This window comes from Salmo salar, chromosome 15, assembly GCF_965601325.2.
Source record: "Salmo salar chromosome 15, fSalSal1, whole genome shotgun sequence".
NCBI lineage: Eukaryota > Metazoa > Chordata > Actinopteri > Salmoniformes > Salmonidae > Salmo > Salmo salar.
The window spans coordinates 97,499,027-97,515,408 of NC_138305.1; the positions used below are offsets into that span (position 1 = coordinate 97,499,027).

The window sequence follows — 16,382 nt, forward strand, 5'->3', positions numbered from 1 at the left end:
ATACGGATGCTTTCTTAAACAGTAATATGTCAAGTTATTTTCATACATGGCAAGAGCCATTCACGTAATACTTTGTAGGCTACCTGTAATACATTAAATACTTTGCCAGACTAAACACACAAATTGTGCAAAAAAGACATCACTGTCTTCTCTGGATTGAAGTGAAGGTAGTGATCTGTATTGTGATGACCCATCGCTCAGAATTGTACAAAAGACAGGGACGGACATGTTTTGAAAACATTTTATTCAATGATACACAATTATGATCAAACATAAATTCACAACCCTAAACAACGTGATTGATTGCTCGTGTATTATTTGTCCTCTTTATTAGGTATTCTTGGGTAACCCAAAACGGTTATTAGGTTAAACAGTGGTAAGTGCCACTTTAAGAGAACGTCCATTTAAGCTACACAGGGTATACATAAGCGTACATAGAATATATACAGGCATATCTACAATTTAGGTAGTGTTTGTCACCCCATGAGAGCTTTCAGGATATTTGCAAGATGCATATTGCAAAACACAAAATTACGATGGGATTCATGTGAAAGTAAACCTTCAAATACCTATATTAATTAACAAAAACAAAATAAGTGTGCCTTCGCATTTTCTTCACATTTGGAATGCTAATGCATATTGTGTTTGTAAACCATGCCTATCAATGACTTATGTGAATTGGTTGAAGTGATCCAAACAGATACATAGATGGGGGGGGGGGGCAATAGCAGAATAATATCATGCATTAGAGTTTCTGGTCCTTGAATGGCTAGGTAGTTTAGTTGGAGTTTCATGATTTCGTTTTAAATGTCTTTCTTTCATTCATTTATTTTTTATTTATTTTCCTCTTCCACGCCGTCTCCTTCCTCCACGGAGGCCCCTGTTGATTCACTCCCTGTCACCGTAGACGTTAGAATGCTCTCTTTCTTCCATTTCATACGACGGTTCTGGAACCAGATTTTGATCTGACGCTCCGTCAAACAGAGAGCGTTTGCTATTTCGATACGTCTACGTCTGGTTAGATAGCGGTTGAAATGGAATTCCTTCTCCAGTTCCAGTGTTTGGTAACGGGAGTATATCTGGCGGCCTCTGCGTCTGTCTGACCCAAATCCAACTCCTGTGCAGTGAAAATAAAATAAAACAAAGTATTGGATTACACAAACACACACACACACACACACACACACACACACACACACACACACACACACACACACACATACATACATATATATATAACCAATCTGTACATTTTTCTGACATCAGATGATTTAATCACCATAATCTAGAGTAGACATAATTACAAAGGTACTGACAATGTGATGGCAGCGATTCATGTCCAAAATAGCCTATTTCTGCTCCGGGTAGGAACGCATCTGGCATGCAGTGAAATAAACAAGCGGTTCAAACCATGATACATCATCTGAATGTCCAACGTCTGTTTGTAAAATATACATCGTTTATGCAAATTGTTTAAATTAAATATATAACATTCAGGTTAAACAAAACATACAATTTGGGGCAACTCTTAGAATAGTTACGCACACTCAGAAAGGAGGCCTTTCTCCAGGGCGAGACGATACAATGTTTTATGGGGCCATAAAAACGAAGTTGCTCTGTTGCTAAGACATATCGTAAAACTGACCCATTTACTTAATTTATTTGTTGTAGTAAAACTCACCGCTGTGAGAGTTCATTCGCTGCATCCACGGGTAAATCTGGACGTTAGCTTTCTGCTCCTGCGATCCTCCTCTGGCGTGATCCAAGCTGTACTCCTGAGCACTGGGGCTTTGTGCATTCAGCCCTCTGCTTGTTTGTCTGCAACTGGCAAGACCCCCATCCTTGTCTTGAAGAAACACATTAGATCCATACTCATAGGATGCCCGGCTCGGCCCAAAAACAACATTGTCTTGGGGAGAATAGAAAGGATTTGAGTATATCCGATTCTGGTTGACAGCAGCCCCATACGAGGAAAAATGTCTCACTGTGTCATAAGCTGTGGAATTTAGGGACACGCTTGGCAAAACATCTTGACCAGCGGATAAATGGCAGGAGAGCGACGGGTTTGCGAAATACGAATTCATACCTTGCCTGTAACCCTCTCCTTTAACTCTCCCCACTTTATCGGTCTTTTTTTCTCCACTTCCCTCTCTCAGTAGCTCCCCCCTCCCGTCTCTATTTATACTCTGTCTATCTCACACACCTTTGCAAAACCTTCCTTTTATACGTTATCTGCTTCTGTAAAATGGACGGTTCCTTGAGATTTCAATATTATTAATTTCCAGTAAGACGCACTAACCCGAGTGTTATAGCTGAGGCTCCGAAAGGGAAAATATGACCATGTCAGCTGACCCTTCTCCACCAATAGAGAGCAAGGAGTTAAAAGGAAACTGTAGCTTTTAGGTAACCAGCTTTAGCTCTAACAACACAGTCACAAAACACACGCATGAAGTTAGAGTGTCTTTCTGCTGAGCTAGAAAACAAGACAATAGAAACATATAAGTGACATGTGTATCTGTCAGCAATATCAAACTGCTGCCTGTCCAAAACCAGAATACAGTTTATGAAATTTTATACATGGGACAACTCAATTGATATCTTTACATCTGTTTAACCTGCTTATGGGGAATAGTGTGTGTGTGTGTGTGTGTGTGTGTGTGTGTGTGTGTGTGTGTGTGTGTGTGTGTGTGTGTGTGTGTGTGTGTGTGTGTGTGTGTGTGTGTGTGTGTGTGGAGAGAGAGAGAAGGTAGTTTGCAAGCACATATTTTGCATATTGTAAATGCCACTAACAAGTACAATGTAGAAATATATTTGTATAATGTAATTCTTTGACCTGAGCACTGTACATCATTTCAGGCTGAGTTGTACATTTAGACGTTTATGTATCGGTAGCACTCTCATAAAACTCGCGTGCTTTGTTGGTTCTTGTGTTTTTGCTGAAGCAAGAATTTCTCACATTCTTTCCATGATTTACATCGTGTATGAAATGCATTACATGACGTAGGTAATTATCGTGCCTCGGCTCGGAACTTGTCAATCCGATTGTTAGGGGGAAGGTCGGGGATGCTAAGAATGCGTTTAGGGTCTCTTCTGTGAAGGGCAATAAAACCAACTGACGTTTCCCAGCTCACCAATAAATAACTCTATGTATAAGTCTCGAGCCTCTGAATCGAATGTGTTGGATTATAATCGCAAGGAAAAATACTAGAATATTTTTTATTTAAAGTTACTACGCTATTAACTGTTTCCACCTTCTCTCCTGGTTATCCAGAAATCAGCCGTGAGTAGAGCATTGATCAGGCTATGTCAGAGGATGTATTCACAGAGCACTTTTACGGATACAATCACATCTTACAAATGTAGAGCTAGGTATTTATTTACCTAACCACAATACTCTCTCACCAAATACTGTAATATCAGTCTCAAATTGCATATTATAAACAGGGTGGTTAGAGCCCTGAATGCTGATTGGCTGAAAGCCATGATATATCTGACCATTTACTGTTCTAATTATGTTGGTAACCAGTTTATAATAACAATAAGGCACCTGGGGAGTTTGTAGTATATGGCCAATATACCATAGCTAAGGGCTGCGTTGCGTCGTGATTAAGTATAGCCCTTGGCCGTGGTATATTGTCCATATACCACACCCCTCATGCGTTATTGCTTAAATATATGTTATGTGTGTTGCCTTCACACAAATATTACATTTATATGATTTTAGTATCGGTGACATGATGTAGGGTATATCTTAAACAAGGATGGATATTTTGAAATAGCCCAGTACTTTAGCTCTAGACCATATGTATGTAAATTGTAAAGTATTAGGTTTGTAATGTTTTTTTCGTTATGTGTCGGACCTCAGCACTACTAGATGTTGCCATTGGCGTCGGCTAATGGGGGTCCTAATAAATCAAATCAAATAAAAAATAGACTTGTAATTGTGTTTTATGTAGCCCTATGACATGAGCTCGTTCGTAACTGAGGAAATTGAGTCATTTATCATTAACAAGAGTCATTAATCATTGAATGAATACCCGGATAAAATGAGGTACAAACTCGACACCACTGTTATGATCTTGCAGATAGGATACCAATATTCCACACTGAACCCTTTTGTTCTCAGTGTGTGGCAAAGTTCATTCAACAATCGACTACTGCAAAGCCTTTTCCATCTTCAGCTCCAACACACACCTGCACCTAATCAATTCAGATTGATTAATTTGACTGTTCAAACAACTTTCAAGCTATTCGATAACAACGTTGATTAGAGAACGATATTAGCTAAACATTGCTGATATCTCCAAATTGTTCTCAATAATCAATACATAGAAAATTCACAGTATTGAAACTACAAATGTATACAAATGTATTTGACAAGGGGATATCTATACAGACTACAACAAAACGAATCTTTAACTTGCAGATGTAGGTCTATGCTCCTGGTCTGGGTCCTAAACAGGCCATAAAAGCGAGGACAGAACAAAGACGAGGAAGTCTGTGGTGCAATAAATGTTTGCCACTGGATTAGTGGCCATATGTGACATCCGCAGACTGACAAACAGGGAGAAAAATAGGACACCAAGAAGGAATATTTCATCTTAAAAACCTCTAATTGTAAACAGTATTACACGTGTGTTGTGTTAACTACTTGAGGAAATGAAAGGCAGTTGAAAGTGCGTCATAACTCCGAAATTGTCTATATGCCTTTATCCTTCCCATTAAATGTTCTATTAAAGTTGCTTTCATTATACTCACAATTTTGCATTTCACTAGCCTACATAAATAGTGTCCCCATTCTGCGAATAGAATTACGATTCTCCTCCTACACTCAACTAAGCCAAAATGGTCGCAGACTGTATAGGCCTACTGCTTGGGCTACATAAGTCTGGGTGTCTAGCAATTGATGAGAGCCATACAGCCGAGCGCGCTACCGAAATCAGCAATACTCACAATGTATCAACATCACGTACTTCAACGTCAACTGTGATTGATGAGATGACTGAGTGTGAACCTCAATGATATGACTGCACTCACTGCTTCGGTATTTCAGTTTTTATACCCTTTATAGGCTCTATACGTTTTACCCCAATATGACCGAAGTATTTGACATAATTGTTTATAAAACCAGTATGATGATTTTTGTTTTCATACCCTGGAGTTTGTGGTAGTTCCATTGCATAATTCACAACAGCTGTTAGTATGCAGTATAGTGATGTGAGCTGGGAGAATGAGCTGTATGCCTATGTCTAAGTGGTTTATGGCAGCTCACAAATTACGTGCTTTTGAAGCAGAGAGGAAAGAGCCCGTTTGGCCCGTATTTCTTTGAAGACGAACATCTGCACTGTTGCACTTTATAGGCTATATGCGTGTAGCTTACTAGCCTATTATCTACTAGGCCTACTACTGCTGCCGATAATAATACTAATCATTTACTCAAAACGATAGGATTATTTTAATGATCATTATTATTATTAGTAGTAAATGAGGAAACAAGCCAGAAAAGTCCAATTAGGCCTAATAATGGTCTAACACACTTGTAGTTGTAATCAGGAGGAGCAACCCAGGGTGTCAAAAACAATTACAAATGTGACTTTGGAGTAACTTCGGAATTTGACATGTGGAGATAAGTGCAATAACGTATATTTCTGCAGTGAGACTGTGAGAGCTTGTTGGTTGTAACAGCCTACTGTGGCAACATTTGATCTTAAGCTGTAACAAAATAGGCTAACATAATGAAATAGAAAATATCAAAATGATGTTGAGTTATAGACAAGGCAAGTACAGTGTTCACTTTTCCATGGTCAACAATTTGAAGCACAAAGGAACATATGTGTTGATCATGTGGGCCTGAAGAACTGCTTTAGTATCCGCTTTCTCTTACTGTAACACGAGGAGTTAATACTCAGCGCTAGCTCTGAACAAGCTTTAATGAGATAATGTTAACATATTGCGGGGATTGGGTATGAAGAGTATGTCTACTCGCTTCCCACTGGGCACTAACGTCAGTTCAACGTCTAGTTTTGATTTACATTTGGTTGAGTTGTCAACTAACGTGAATTCAACAACAACAAGAAATCACCATTTCATTGGATTTAGGTTAAAAGTTGGGTGACAAAAAATACGAAATACCCTTACCTTGATGACTTTTTGCAAATCCAATTAGTTTCCTACGTTGAAGCAACGTCATCACAGATTTTTGAGGGGTTGAAATGACGTGGAAACAACATTGATTTAACCAGTTCTTGCCCAGTGGGGTATAGGATTTATGCCTGTTATGCACTAGGCTAATGAGAGATGAGGCTGTTTAAGGTGACTAAAACACATCGTAAATCATGTTAATTAGCAAATATCTTCTATTTTGATTGATGATTCAATAACAATGTGTAATAGACGTTAAAGCGTTTGACTGTACAGCGCGTGGCCCTATTACAAGTTTCAAATCCCCAATAAAAAATAACCCATAGGCGTTTGCTATATTTTCTAAATATAAAATGTATGATACCCATTTGTTTTTTATAAACCTTTAAAAAAAGCAGACAAATGCAGACAAACAATAAATCACTATTTTCTGCATTAATAAAGCCATTGTATATCTGCAAACTGACATCTGGAAAATTCTACACTCCTTTCATTTTTACAAGTGATTTGGGTCAATCGTTGATGTAAGGTTTTGAAGTGTAACTTTAGCTACAAGGGATTGGGGAAGCGAGTTCGCATGTTAGTAATATATGGCTTCTGTATTATGAATTTGTAATTTGAAGGATATTTCTCTCTCTCTGTCTCTCTCTCTCAAGGATAATCCACTGAAGAGCTAAAGATGTACCCCCCATGACAAGCACAATAGGAAACAATGGGGAAAAAAGGTTCGCGCACAATGACCTGACATTTGATAGGTGACCGTATGAATTAAACACACCTGCGAGAATGTCTATTGACATGCTCTAGTTTCAATTAGCCTAATAAAATATATGAAGGGATCAAATATTCCTCTTTGCCCAATAATGGTTTTACTTTAGGCTATAGAAATAAATAGAAAATACACAATATGTAACCCCCCCCCCCCCCCTGAATGTACAAGTGTTTGCCATATTTAACCAATTTTGCACAGTGAAAGGCTTATATCCTATGGAGCTCAGTATAGACTATTGGGGATCCAAAAATGATGACGCTCGTGAGTAAAATCTCCTGCGGAAGTTTAACAAAGCTCGTGCGTAAACCTTAGCAATCTGATTTACGCGCAAGTTGTAGGCTAGTTAGGCGTGGATATGTTAAGTAAGGATTCTGCCCTTTGTGTACGCATATGATTGTTGACAGGGAATGTGATCATGACGATTATTTTGATAATGATTTATTGTTATTTTTGTTATTATGATTTTGACCATGTTTGCTGTTGCTGGTGTTCATTCAATTAATATAATTAAATATTGAATCCTTGTTGTTGTGTACAGCTTCATTATTGTATCAGAAAATAACAACTTTATTTTCTACTCATAGGCCGTCTCACAACCCACCAATACAGACATCAATTCAAAATGGGGACGGTTGAAATATTTCGTACGATATTCCAAGCTGCGTGCATGCTGGTGACAGGTTCAGTCATTTTGTAATGCACATATTTCAGCTCTGTATATGTGTATTATATCCACACTACAGCCAGCCTGCAGACTGACTAACAGACGTAGTTCTGTCCTCCAGCTGTTCATGTCTATTAATGTTCTGTATTATGTCATGTTTCATGTTTCATGTGGACCCCAGAAAGAGTAGCTGCTTCTTTCGCAACAGCTAATGGGGATCCTAATAAAATACCAAATACCCCACTACTCCCCCTACACTACCCCTCACCCCCGCCGTGGAAGCGGTAGGCACAAGCGGGCACTGTTAAGAGCAGTGAACAACAGTTGTGTGTGTGTGTGTGTGTGTGTGTGTGTGTGTGTGTGTGTGTGTGTGTGTGTGTGTGTGTGTGTGTGTGTGTGTGTGTGTGTGTGTGTGTGTGTGTGTGTGTGTGTGTGTGTGTGTGTGTGTCCAAAACACAGTTCAATGTCATCTCTATAATCTGGAAGAATGGCAAAGAAAGATTCAAGCCCCAAATGAACATTACCACAAAACAACATGGTCCCCCAGTGGATCCTCTCGCAATATTTACCCACCCAAGGCAAGCTATCTTCGACAAAACAAACCACACTCTAGCGTAACATATGATTACATCTAGACGGTGCGTCATTGATTTTCTGAACAGTGCACTAATGAAGAATCCATTTCCAAGCAGACGCAGCCTTGCCTACTATAGAGAAACAACTGAGGTTACAGTAGCCTGCAGGTCAGGTCACGAATACGCAAAATATACATCAATAGCATTCATATCCAATGTCTTTCCCCTCACTTATCTGATACCATATAGCCTGTATTGCATAACGTCTCAAATGCCCCCTTCTAACAGATACGGTTCATATCCAGATTCAAGCCAGTGAGGAAGGATCACGGAATCGCTTTCTTACCCGCATCTGCGTTCTCCGAGTTGTTTGTAGTGACCGTGACGCAGGATCACTGGTCCAGTGGAAGGGTATGGCGGTGATCCTGGCAAATGGACCTCTACGCCGCTACACCGCGCATGGCAAATGTCTCTAAATCTGCCGACGGATCGAAAAGCAAAAACTAAATTGAACAATTTGGTAACCAGCGTAATTTACTGTCCGCTGCTTTCTCTTTCTCTCTTTGTGCAACCGTTGGGTTATTTTTCCTCTAGGGTAGGCTACCGTAGACAGGGGCTGATAAAGGCTGTGACTGTCGTGAAGCCATTTCTGACGGCGAGGCAGGAGCAAGTCGGGAAGGGAATGTAGCCTAGACCAAATGCGTTCCATATCCAAAAGCTAAACTGCTTTTTAGTCTATACTGAAGGAAAAATAATGTATTGGCGATAAAATGTCTAAGACCCCGCTGAGAGAGCTGCTGATATAACGTGAGGTCCGAGGAATAGACAACAGCATAAAGTTCATGTTCACAGAGCGGGTGTGCCACGTGGCTCGCTGCAACCAATCCCAGAATGGATTCAGTCGTAAACGTTGATTACTCAAATGTAAATGTATCCCCAAAACAACTAGGAATGTGTTGCACATCCTAGTATTTCTCTCCTTCTTGAGGATAAAGTTCTCTAGACCTAAATATTTTCTTAATATTTCTGGTTTAATAAAGAACAAAACGGAAGCAATGCTGTTCCACCTCAGTAATGTGAGAGTATCCCCAATATTCTACTTTATATCAATATCTCAATGTATCCACCAATGTGAACATTGGCAATGAATAAACTATTGGAAGCTTCACAAACACAAACACAGACTATTAGGTAAGTAGATATAGTTTGAGGCCATTTGTCGCTCAATCAACACCTTCAATATAGGTTTATGCTCAGGTTCAATTAATTCGATTCATCCATCTTCATTCGATTCCAAGATATGCTACTATATGCACAGGCCTACAATACTCCTAATTTAGAGAAACGACACAGACCTATAACGTGTGAAAATGAAAACCTTTCGTTTTTCATATTCTCATGAATACTTCATATAGGGTAAGTGTTAGATATTTCCCTCACCAAAAGCTTGATTTAGCCTTTCCGTCCAAGAACATATAGAAGATTGGCAAAGCTTCACATGTGAGTTTAAACATTTAGGCCTATTCGCTGAAAATGTTAGACAGAACATTACAGTGTAGTGTAAAACTGAAAATCAGACGGAACTATGGATACAGGCATATTTGAGCAAAACAAGCCAGTAGTCAGACCTCTTTTAGGATACTGTAAAATAGAAAGGTTCCGAATAAAGATGAGGTAAGGTGAAGATATAGCCCAGGCCTTATGGCATTTCCATTTGGAAGAGTACATCACTCGGATAATTCAAAAGAACAGGCCTTGATATTGGAGAGAAACACGTTTGATTTGTTTCGCAGTAGGTATACTATACGCCTACAATATTTGATTCCATTTTTTCAGGCCTAAAATATTTTCCATCCTCTTGGCATTCCAAATAGATATAATCTTGTCGCTTAACATAGACAAAGGCTATATCATTAGTCTCTCTGTGAGATAAGAAAGAAAGATAGATCATACTGTAAATTCCACAGCTATGATTAAGATATAAATACATTATATACATACACCGAGGCAAGTTGCATCTTGTCTGTGCAGGCCATGTGCCATGTCGCAGGATGAGTCAACATTGCACACTGTAAAAAGAAAAACACCGTGTTTCCGGATATAGCTAGCCCCATTTATAGCGCCATTAAAGTTTATGGCAAGTAGACTAAACCTAAACGGGAATCTGTTAAAAGTATACACACAAAAGCCCGACGGTCAGACAATTCTTACGGATAATTGTTCATTGTGCGGAAGCTTCCTGTATTTTCAATAGGCTACAAGCATGCAAGAATAGTTTTAAAGGAATAGCCTTACCTAATGCCAAGTCATTTAGCAGTAGGATACGAAACAAATAAAACACTGATAGGCCTATATTTTTTGTGCTATTTTTGGACTGGACAACCGACAAGATTTGTACGAAAATTGTATTTTTTATTGAATAGCCGTTTCATTCGAGAGCATTATTATATTTGAGAAAAACAAGTCGTGCAATAACTTATTAAGTAGGTATCTTATAGTAGTAGGCTTTAGAAAATAGGCTATAGGCCTTTAAAATATTATCCCCCTCATTCTTCTTTTGTTTTCGATTTACAGAAACATATCAACACAGAAAATAAATCGTGACGTATCAGTTTTGAATGTTTAAGATGCATTTTGAATGACATTTTGTGATAATTTTTGAATATAATTGGTGTTTTTTGGACTCCTGCCGTTTGCATGTTTACATCCAATTTTTATTGAGGTGATACATATTGCTGCAATTAATTAAGTTAAACAATATTTATTTTAAGTATGTGACTAGTTATGATGGAGTATATTGAGGTTGATTTCCATGTAGTAACTGGTTATACAATTTAGGCCGTCATTGTAAATAAGAATTTGTTCTTAACTGACTTGCCTAGTTAAATAAAGGTTACATAAACAAAAGGTTCGAGATAGCCAGGTTGCTCGAGATGCGCCAAACACATCTTATAGCAGGACCCCTGTTATGAAAAGAAAACGGCAAACACATTCTGATGAGGGTGATTCCTATACATCTCCATACATTACCAAAGCTGTACAGTGGCACACAGTTAAAGTCCTACAATAAGGAGTACAGAATAGCAATGGGCCTCAACCCCGGGCTCAAAACGAATCCCTGTGGATAGGCCTTGTGTTACGGGGATTTTATCTTTCTCTGAGAACATTTGATCGAACAGTAGAGAGCAAAGGTATGACACACGTGTTTCCTAAATAACAATATAACATTACCAGATTGGTTCATAAACACATTTCTCTTCAAGATGTGGGAGCTCTAATCTCTCAAGAATAAACAGACTTCTTCTGATGTTGTCTCCAACACTGCAGTTTTATATGACCCATTCACCCATGCATAAACAATGATGTTATCCCAAAGGTTCGAATCCCGGGCCAGGCAATAGGAGAGACTAACCCTCAACTGGAGGGCTGCCAGTTTCAGAACCAAGCTACAATTGGCTGCCTTTGTGCCCTTGAGCAAGACACTTAACCCCTAGCTAACTCCTGGAATGCTACACTGCAGCTGACCCTGTGCTCCTCCCAAACTGCGGTGTGTTTGTCTTTGGGAGGGATGAGAACAGAAAAAAATAAGAATGTCTTTCTCTGATGAAGCAATATAGAAGGACTATTATTTTCTCTGATTCTATGGGCTGAACCATTGCTTCTCCACTGTTGGACCTTCAGTCCATGTATTCATAGAACCATAACTCAATGGTCCAAAAGCAGAAGACTAGGGTTTGGCTTAACTCCATATTTAAAAGTTATGATTGATAACATCTAAATTCCAATGTTCCACACGTGTTCACACATAAATCTAAAGTATGTCACTGCTGTCTCTGGGAAATCAGCCTGCAGCCATCATCATTATGATTAACAGTATGGTGAGGAGCAGTCTGTAAACCTTACCTCTTCTGAGGGTGATGAGAGGTGATACATTTCCTGCAACTTCAATGAATGTTTATGTATATGGAGGTATGTATGTATAAATGTATTTAATGTTTATGTATATGGCTGCTCTGAATAAGGCATGGCCAATATTTAACCTCAATAAATCAGTGATACTGTCAAGTCAGAGTGCATTAAGTGTTTTTATTTTATTTTAAGTTATGTATGAATGTATACAAATACATTGGTTACCTTACACACAAAAAAATGAGGATTCCTCAAGGGTTCTTTAGGAAGGGTGATGGTTCTATGTGGAACCATACTGACCCAAAGAACACTTAGAGCCCTTCAATGGTTCTTTGCATTTCAAAAAAGTGTTTTTCTCCTCTTTAAGTGATAATTAAAATGTGGGGGCGATGGCTCATTCGAATATTTTGGGGCGTGGTTAACTAACAGATATTTTTGTGTAACCGTGAGTGAGAGTGTCATTGCAGTTAATCTAATGTGTTGTGTTGCGCTGTTGACGGTGTGTTGTGAAAGACTAATGTGTGGTCTTGTTGACTAGTCAGTAATTCCTAGCTCTCTCCTCAAGGACCCCCAGCTGTTCCAGAGCCAGCACACCTGATTCAACTTGTTAATCAACACAATAATGAACCTATGGAATTTGAACAATATAATATAGCTATTAAACCAGATTCAGCATGATTCTACAAAAAACGTTGAGATTATCCATAAAGGTTCCATAAAGAACAATAAAAAGGCTTCTATATAGCCACAAAAGGGTTGTCAACATAGTGGAATCCTTTTTTGATGCATTCAGAAAGTATTCACACCCCTTGACTTTTCCATATTTTGTTGTGTTACAAGGTGGGATTAAATTGATTTGTCTTTTTTTTGTCAAGGATGTACACAGAATACTAAATCATTTGAAAGTGGAAGAAAAATTGTATCATTTGTAAAAAAAAAAACATAATAATAATGAAAAATAAACACTAATATATCTTGAGTCACTACATGTTAAAATCGCTTTGGTCAGTGATTACAGCTGTGAGTCTTTCTGGGTAAGTCTCTAAGAGCTTTGCACACCTGGATTGTGCAACATTAGCACATTCTTTTTTTAGATTTTCAACCTCTGTCAAGTTGTTTGTTGATCGTTGCTAGACAGATATTTTCAAGCCTTGCCATAGATTTTCAAACCGATTTAAGTCAAAACTGTAAGTAAGCCACTCAAGAACATTCAATGTCGTTTTGGTAAGCAACTCCGGTGTCTATTTGACCTTGTGTTTTCGGTTATTGTCCTGCTGAAAGGTGAATTTGTCTCCCAGTGTCTGTTGGAAACCAGACTGAACTAGGTTTTCCTCCTCTGCTTAGCTCTATTCCATTTATTTCTATCCTAAATAAAACTCTGTAGTCCTTGCTGACGACAAGCATACCCATAACATGATGCAGCCACCACGATTGAAAATATGAAGAGTGGTACTCAGTGATGTGTGTTGTTTGTATTCAGGACATAGAGTTAATTTCTTTCACACATTTTTGGCAGTTTTATTTTAGTGCCTTATTGCAAACAGGATGCATGTTTTCAAATATATTTGTTCTGTACAGGCTTCCTTCTTTTCACTCTGTTATTTGTGTTTGTTGTTTTAACCTTTATTTAACTAGGCAAGCCAGTTAAGAACAAATGCGTATTTACAATGACAGCCTACCCCGGCCAAACCCTAACCCAGACAATGCTGGGCTAATTGCACACCACCCTATGGGACTCCCAATCACAGCCTGGAATTGAACCAGGGTCTGGTGTAACGCCTCTAGCACTAATATGCAGTGCCTTAGACCGCTGCGCCACCCGGGAGCTCCATCATGGAGTAAGTACAATGTTGTTGATCCATCCTCAGTTTTCTCCTATCACAGCCATTAAACTGTAATTGTTTTAGTCACCATTGGCCTCATGGTGAAATCACTGAGAGGTTTCCTTCCTCTTAAGCAACTGAGTCAGGAAGGACGCCTGTATCTTTGTAGTGACTGGATGTATTGATACACCATCCAACATTTATTTAATAACATCACCATGCTCAAAGGCATATACATGTATGTATTTTTTTTTTTACCCATCTACCAATGGGTGCTCTTCTTTGCAAGGCATTGGATAACATCCATGGTTTTTGTGGTTGAACCTATGTTTGCAACTCACTGCTCGACTGAGGGACCTTACAGATAATTGTGTGTGTGGGTTACAGAGACAAGGTAGTCATTCTAAATCATGTTAAACACTATTATTGCACACAGAGTGAGCCCATCCAACTTATGTTACTTGTTAAGCACAGTTTTACTCCTGAACTTATTTAGGTTTACCATAACAAAGGAGCAGTTTTACTCCTGAACTTATTTAGGTTTACCATAACAAAGGAGCAGTTTTACTCCTGAACTTATTTAGGTTTACCATAACAAAGGAGCAGTTTTACTCCTGAACTTATTTAGGTTTACCATAACAAAGGAGCAGTTTTACTCCTGAACTTATTTAGGTTTACCATAACAAAGGAGCAGTTTTACTCCTGAACTTATTTAGGTTTACCATAACAAAGGAGCAGTTTTACTCCTGAACTTATTTAGGTTTACCATAACAAAGGAGCAGTTTTACTCCTGAACTTATTTAGGTTTACCATAACAAAGGAGCAGTTTTACTCCTGAACTTACTTAGGTTTACCATAACAAAGGAGCAGTTTTACTCCTGAACTTATTTAGGTTTACCATAACAAAGGAGCAGTTTTACTCCTGAACTTATTTAGGTTTACCATCATAACAAAGGAGCAGTTTTACTCCTGAACTTATTTAGGTTTACCATAACAAAGGAGCAGTTTTACTCCTGAACTTATTTAGGTTTACCATAACAAAGGAGCAGTTTTACTCCTGAACTTACTTAGGTTTACCATAACAAAGGAGCAGTTTTACTCCTGAACTTACTTAGGTTTACCATAACAAAGGGGTTGAATACTTATTGACTCAAGACATTTCAGCTTTTCATTTTTAATTGATTTGTAAAAATGTCTTAAAACATAATTCCACTTAGACATTATCGGGTATTGTGTGTAGGCCAGTGACACACAATCTCAATATAATAAATTGTAATCTTGGTTACCCCGAAGTAAACTTCTCTTGCCAAAGTTAGTCATTTCCTATTTGACTTCTTGGGGTAATGCCGTTAACAATTCGTATTACCTTTGTGCAAACGGAGGAAGCGAAGTCTCCTCCCTCGCAAACAAAAACTCAAAACCCCTCTCTTCCCCTAATATCACCAGTGTTTATCATGGCCAAAAGGGACATTTTAGTTTTCATTCATTTTTACAATATAGCCCATTTTGACTTTGCGGCTGTGGAAACAGTTTATCCTCCTCACACGGGCTTGAAAATCACTGATCCAGTTTAAGCACTGCATTCGCCCAATCCTGATTCGTCCAAATGATGAAAACCCGAAACCAGGAACTACTGCAGCTTCAACTGATATCAATACATTGGGCCAATTATGTTGAGATACTAGGTATATTGTTGACTGTGTCTCCAATAGACCGATATAACAATTGTCATTGTACATGGTACTGGAAAACTATCGCTCAAAACATGTCGAGCCACAGTGTTTGTCTGTTGGTAATATGAGGGATGGATTTCTAACTCTGTATGAAATGATTTATTACACTTACTGGTCATTTCAATGTATATGGTGATAAAAGTGTTACTAGATGTAACTGCATAGTCATTATATAAATAACTAATATGGTGCAGATATAACTAATACATTACAGATTGGAACAAGTCAAGTGTAGGCCTATCTATGTACAGTGCCTTCAGAAAGTATTCTCTCACACGCATTTATTTTTTCCACATTTTGTTGTGTTACAGCCTGAATTTAAAATTGATTAAATATATTTTTTTGTCACATCCGGTTTGCAACAAGCCACTAAAGTAAAACTGTAAAAAAAAATGTGACAAAGCAATTAACTTTTCGTCCTGAATACAAAGTGTTATGTTTGTGCAAATCCAATACAACAAATGACTGAGTGCCACTTCCATATTTTCAAGCATGGTGGTGGCTGCAACATGTTATGGGTATGCTTGTAATTGTTAAGGACAGGGGAGTTTTTCAGGATAAAAAGAAATGGAAAGGAGCTTTCCACCAGTCTGCTTTCCACCAGCAGGACAATAACCCAAAACACAAATCCAAATCTACACTGGAGTTGTTTACCAAGAAGACAGTGAATGTTCCTGAGGGGCGGAGGTACAGTAAATTCAATAAATTTGCAAACATTTCTCAAAACAGGTTTCCACTTCCATTATGGGGTTATGGGTGAGAAAA

At 38.5% G+C, this 16,382-nt stretch overlaps 2 protein-coding genes across 8 annotated transcripts in view; both read right to left on the bottom strand.

Annotated features, from left to right (window-relative positions):
* The window catches only part of hoxc4ab (homeobox protein HoxC4ab), a 103,897-nt gene that overhangs the window by 59,533 nt on the left and 27,982 nt on the right, over positions 1 to 16,382 (bottom strand). For 2 of the 7 annotated variants that reach the window (XR_006759072.2, XR_006759070.2), the window contains exon 1: positions 8,499 to 8,996. The exons of the other annotated variants lie outside the window; for them this stretch is intronic. The gene's annotated coding sequence lies outside the window, so the exon portion shown is untranslated. Of the gene's footprint in view, positions 1 to 8,498; positions 8,997 to 16,382 lie in introns of those variants that run through there. 7 annotated transcript variants of the gene reach the window in all.
* hoxc6ab (homeobox protein HoxC6ab) lies at positions 833 to 2,084 on the bottom strand. The gene is made up of 2 exons (NM_001139535.1): positions 1,682 to 2,084; positions 833 to 1,117 (listed from the first exon to the last, which is right to left on the bottom strand). The coding sequence occupies exons 1-2, from the start codon at positions 2,082 to 2,084 to the stop codon at positions 834 to 836; spliced, it is 687 nt and encodes a 228-aa protein (NP_001133007.1). The 3' UTR covers position 833.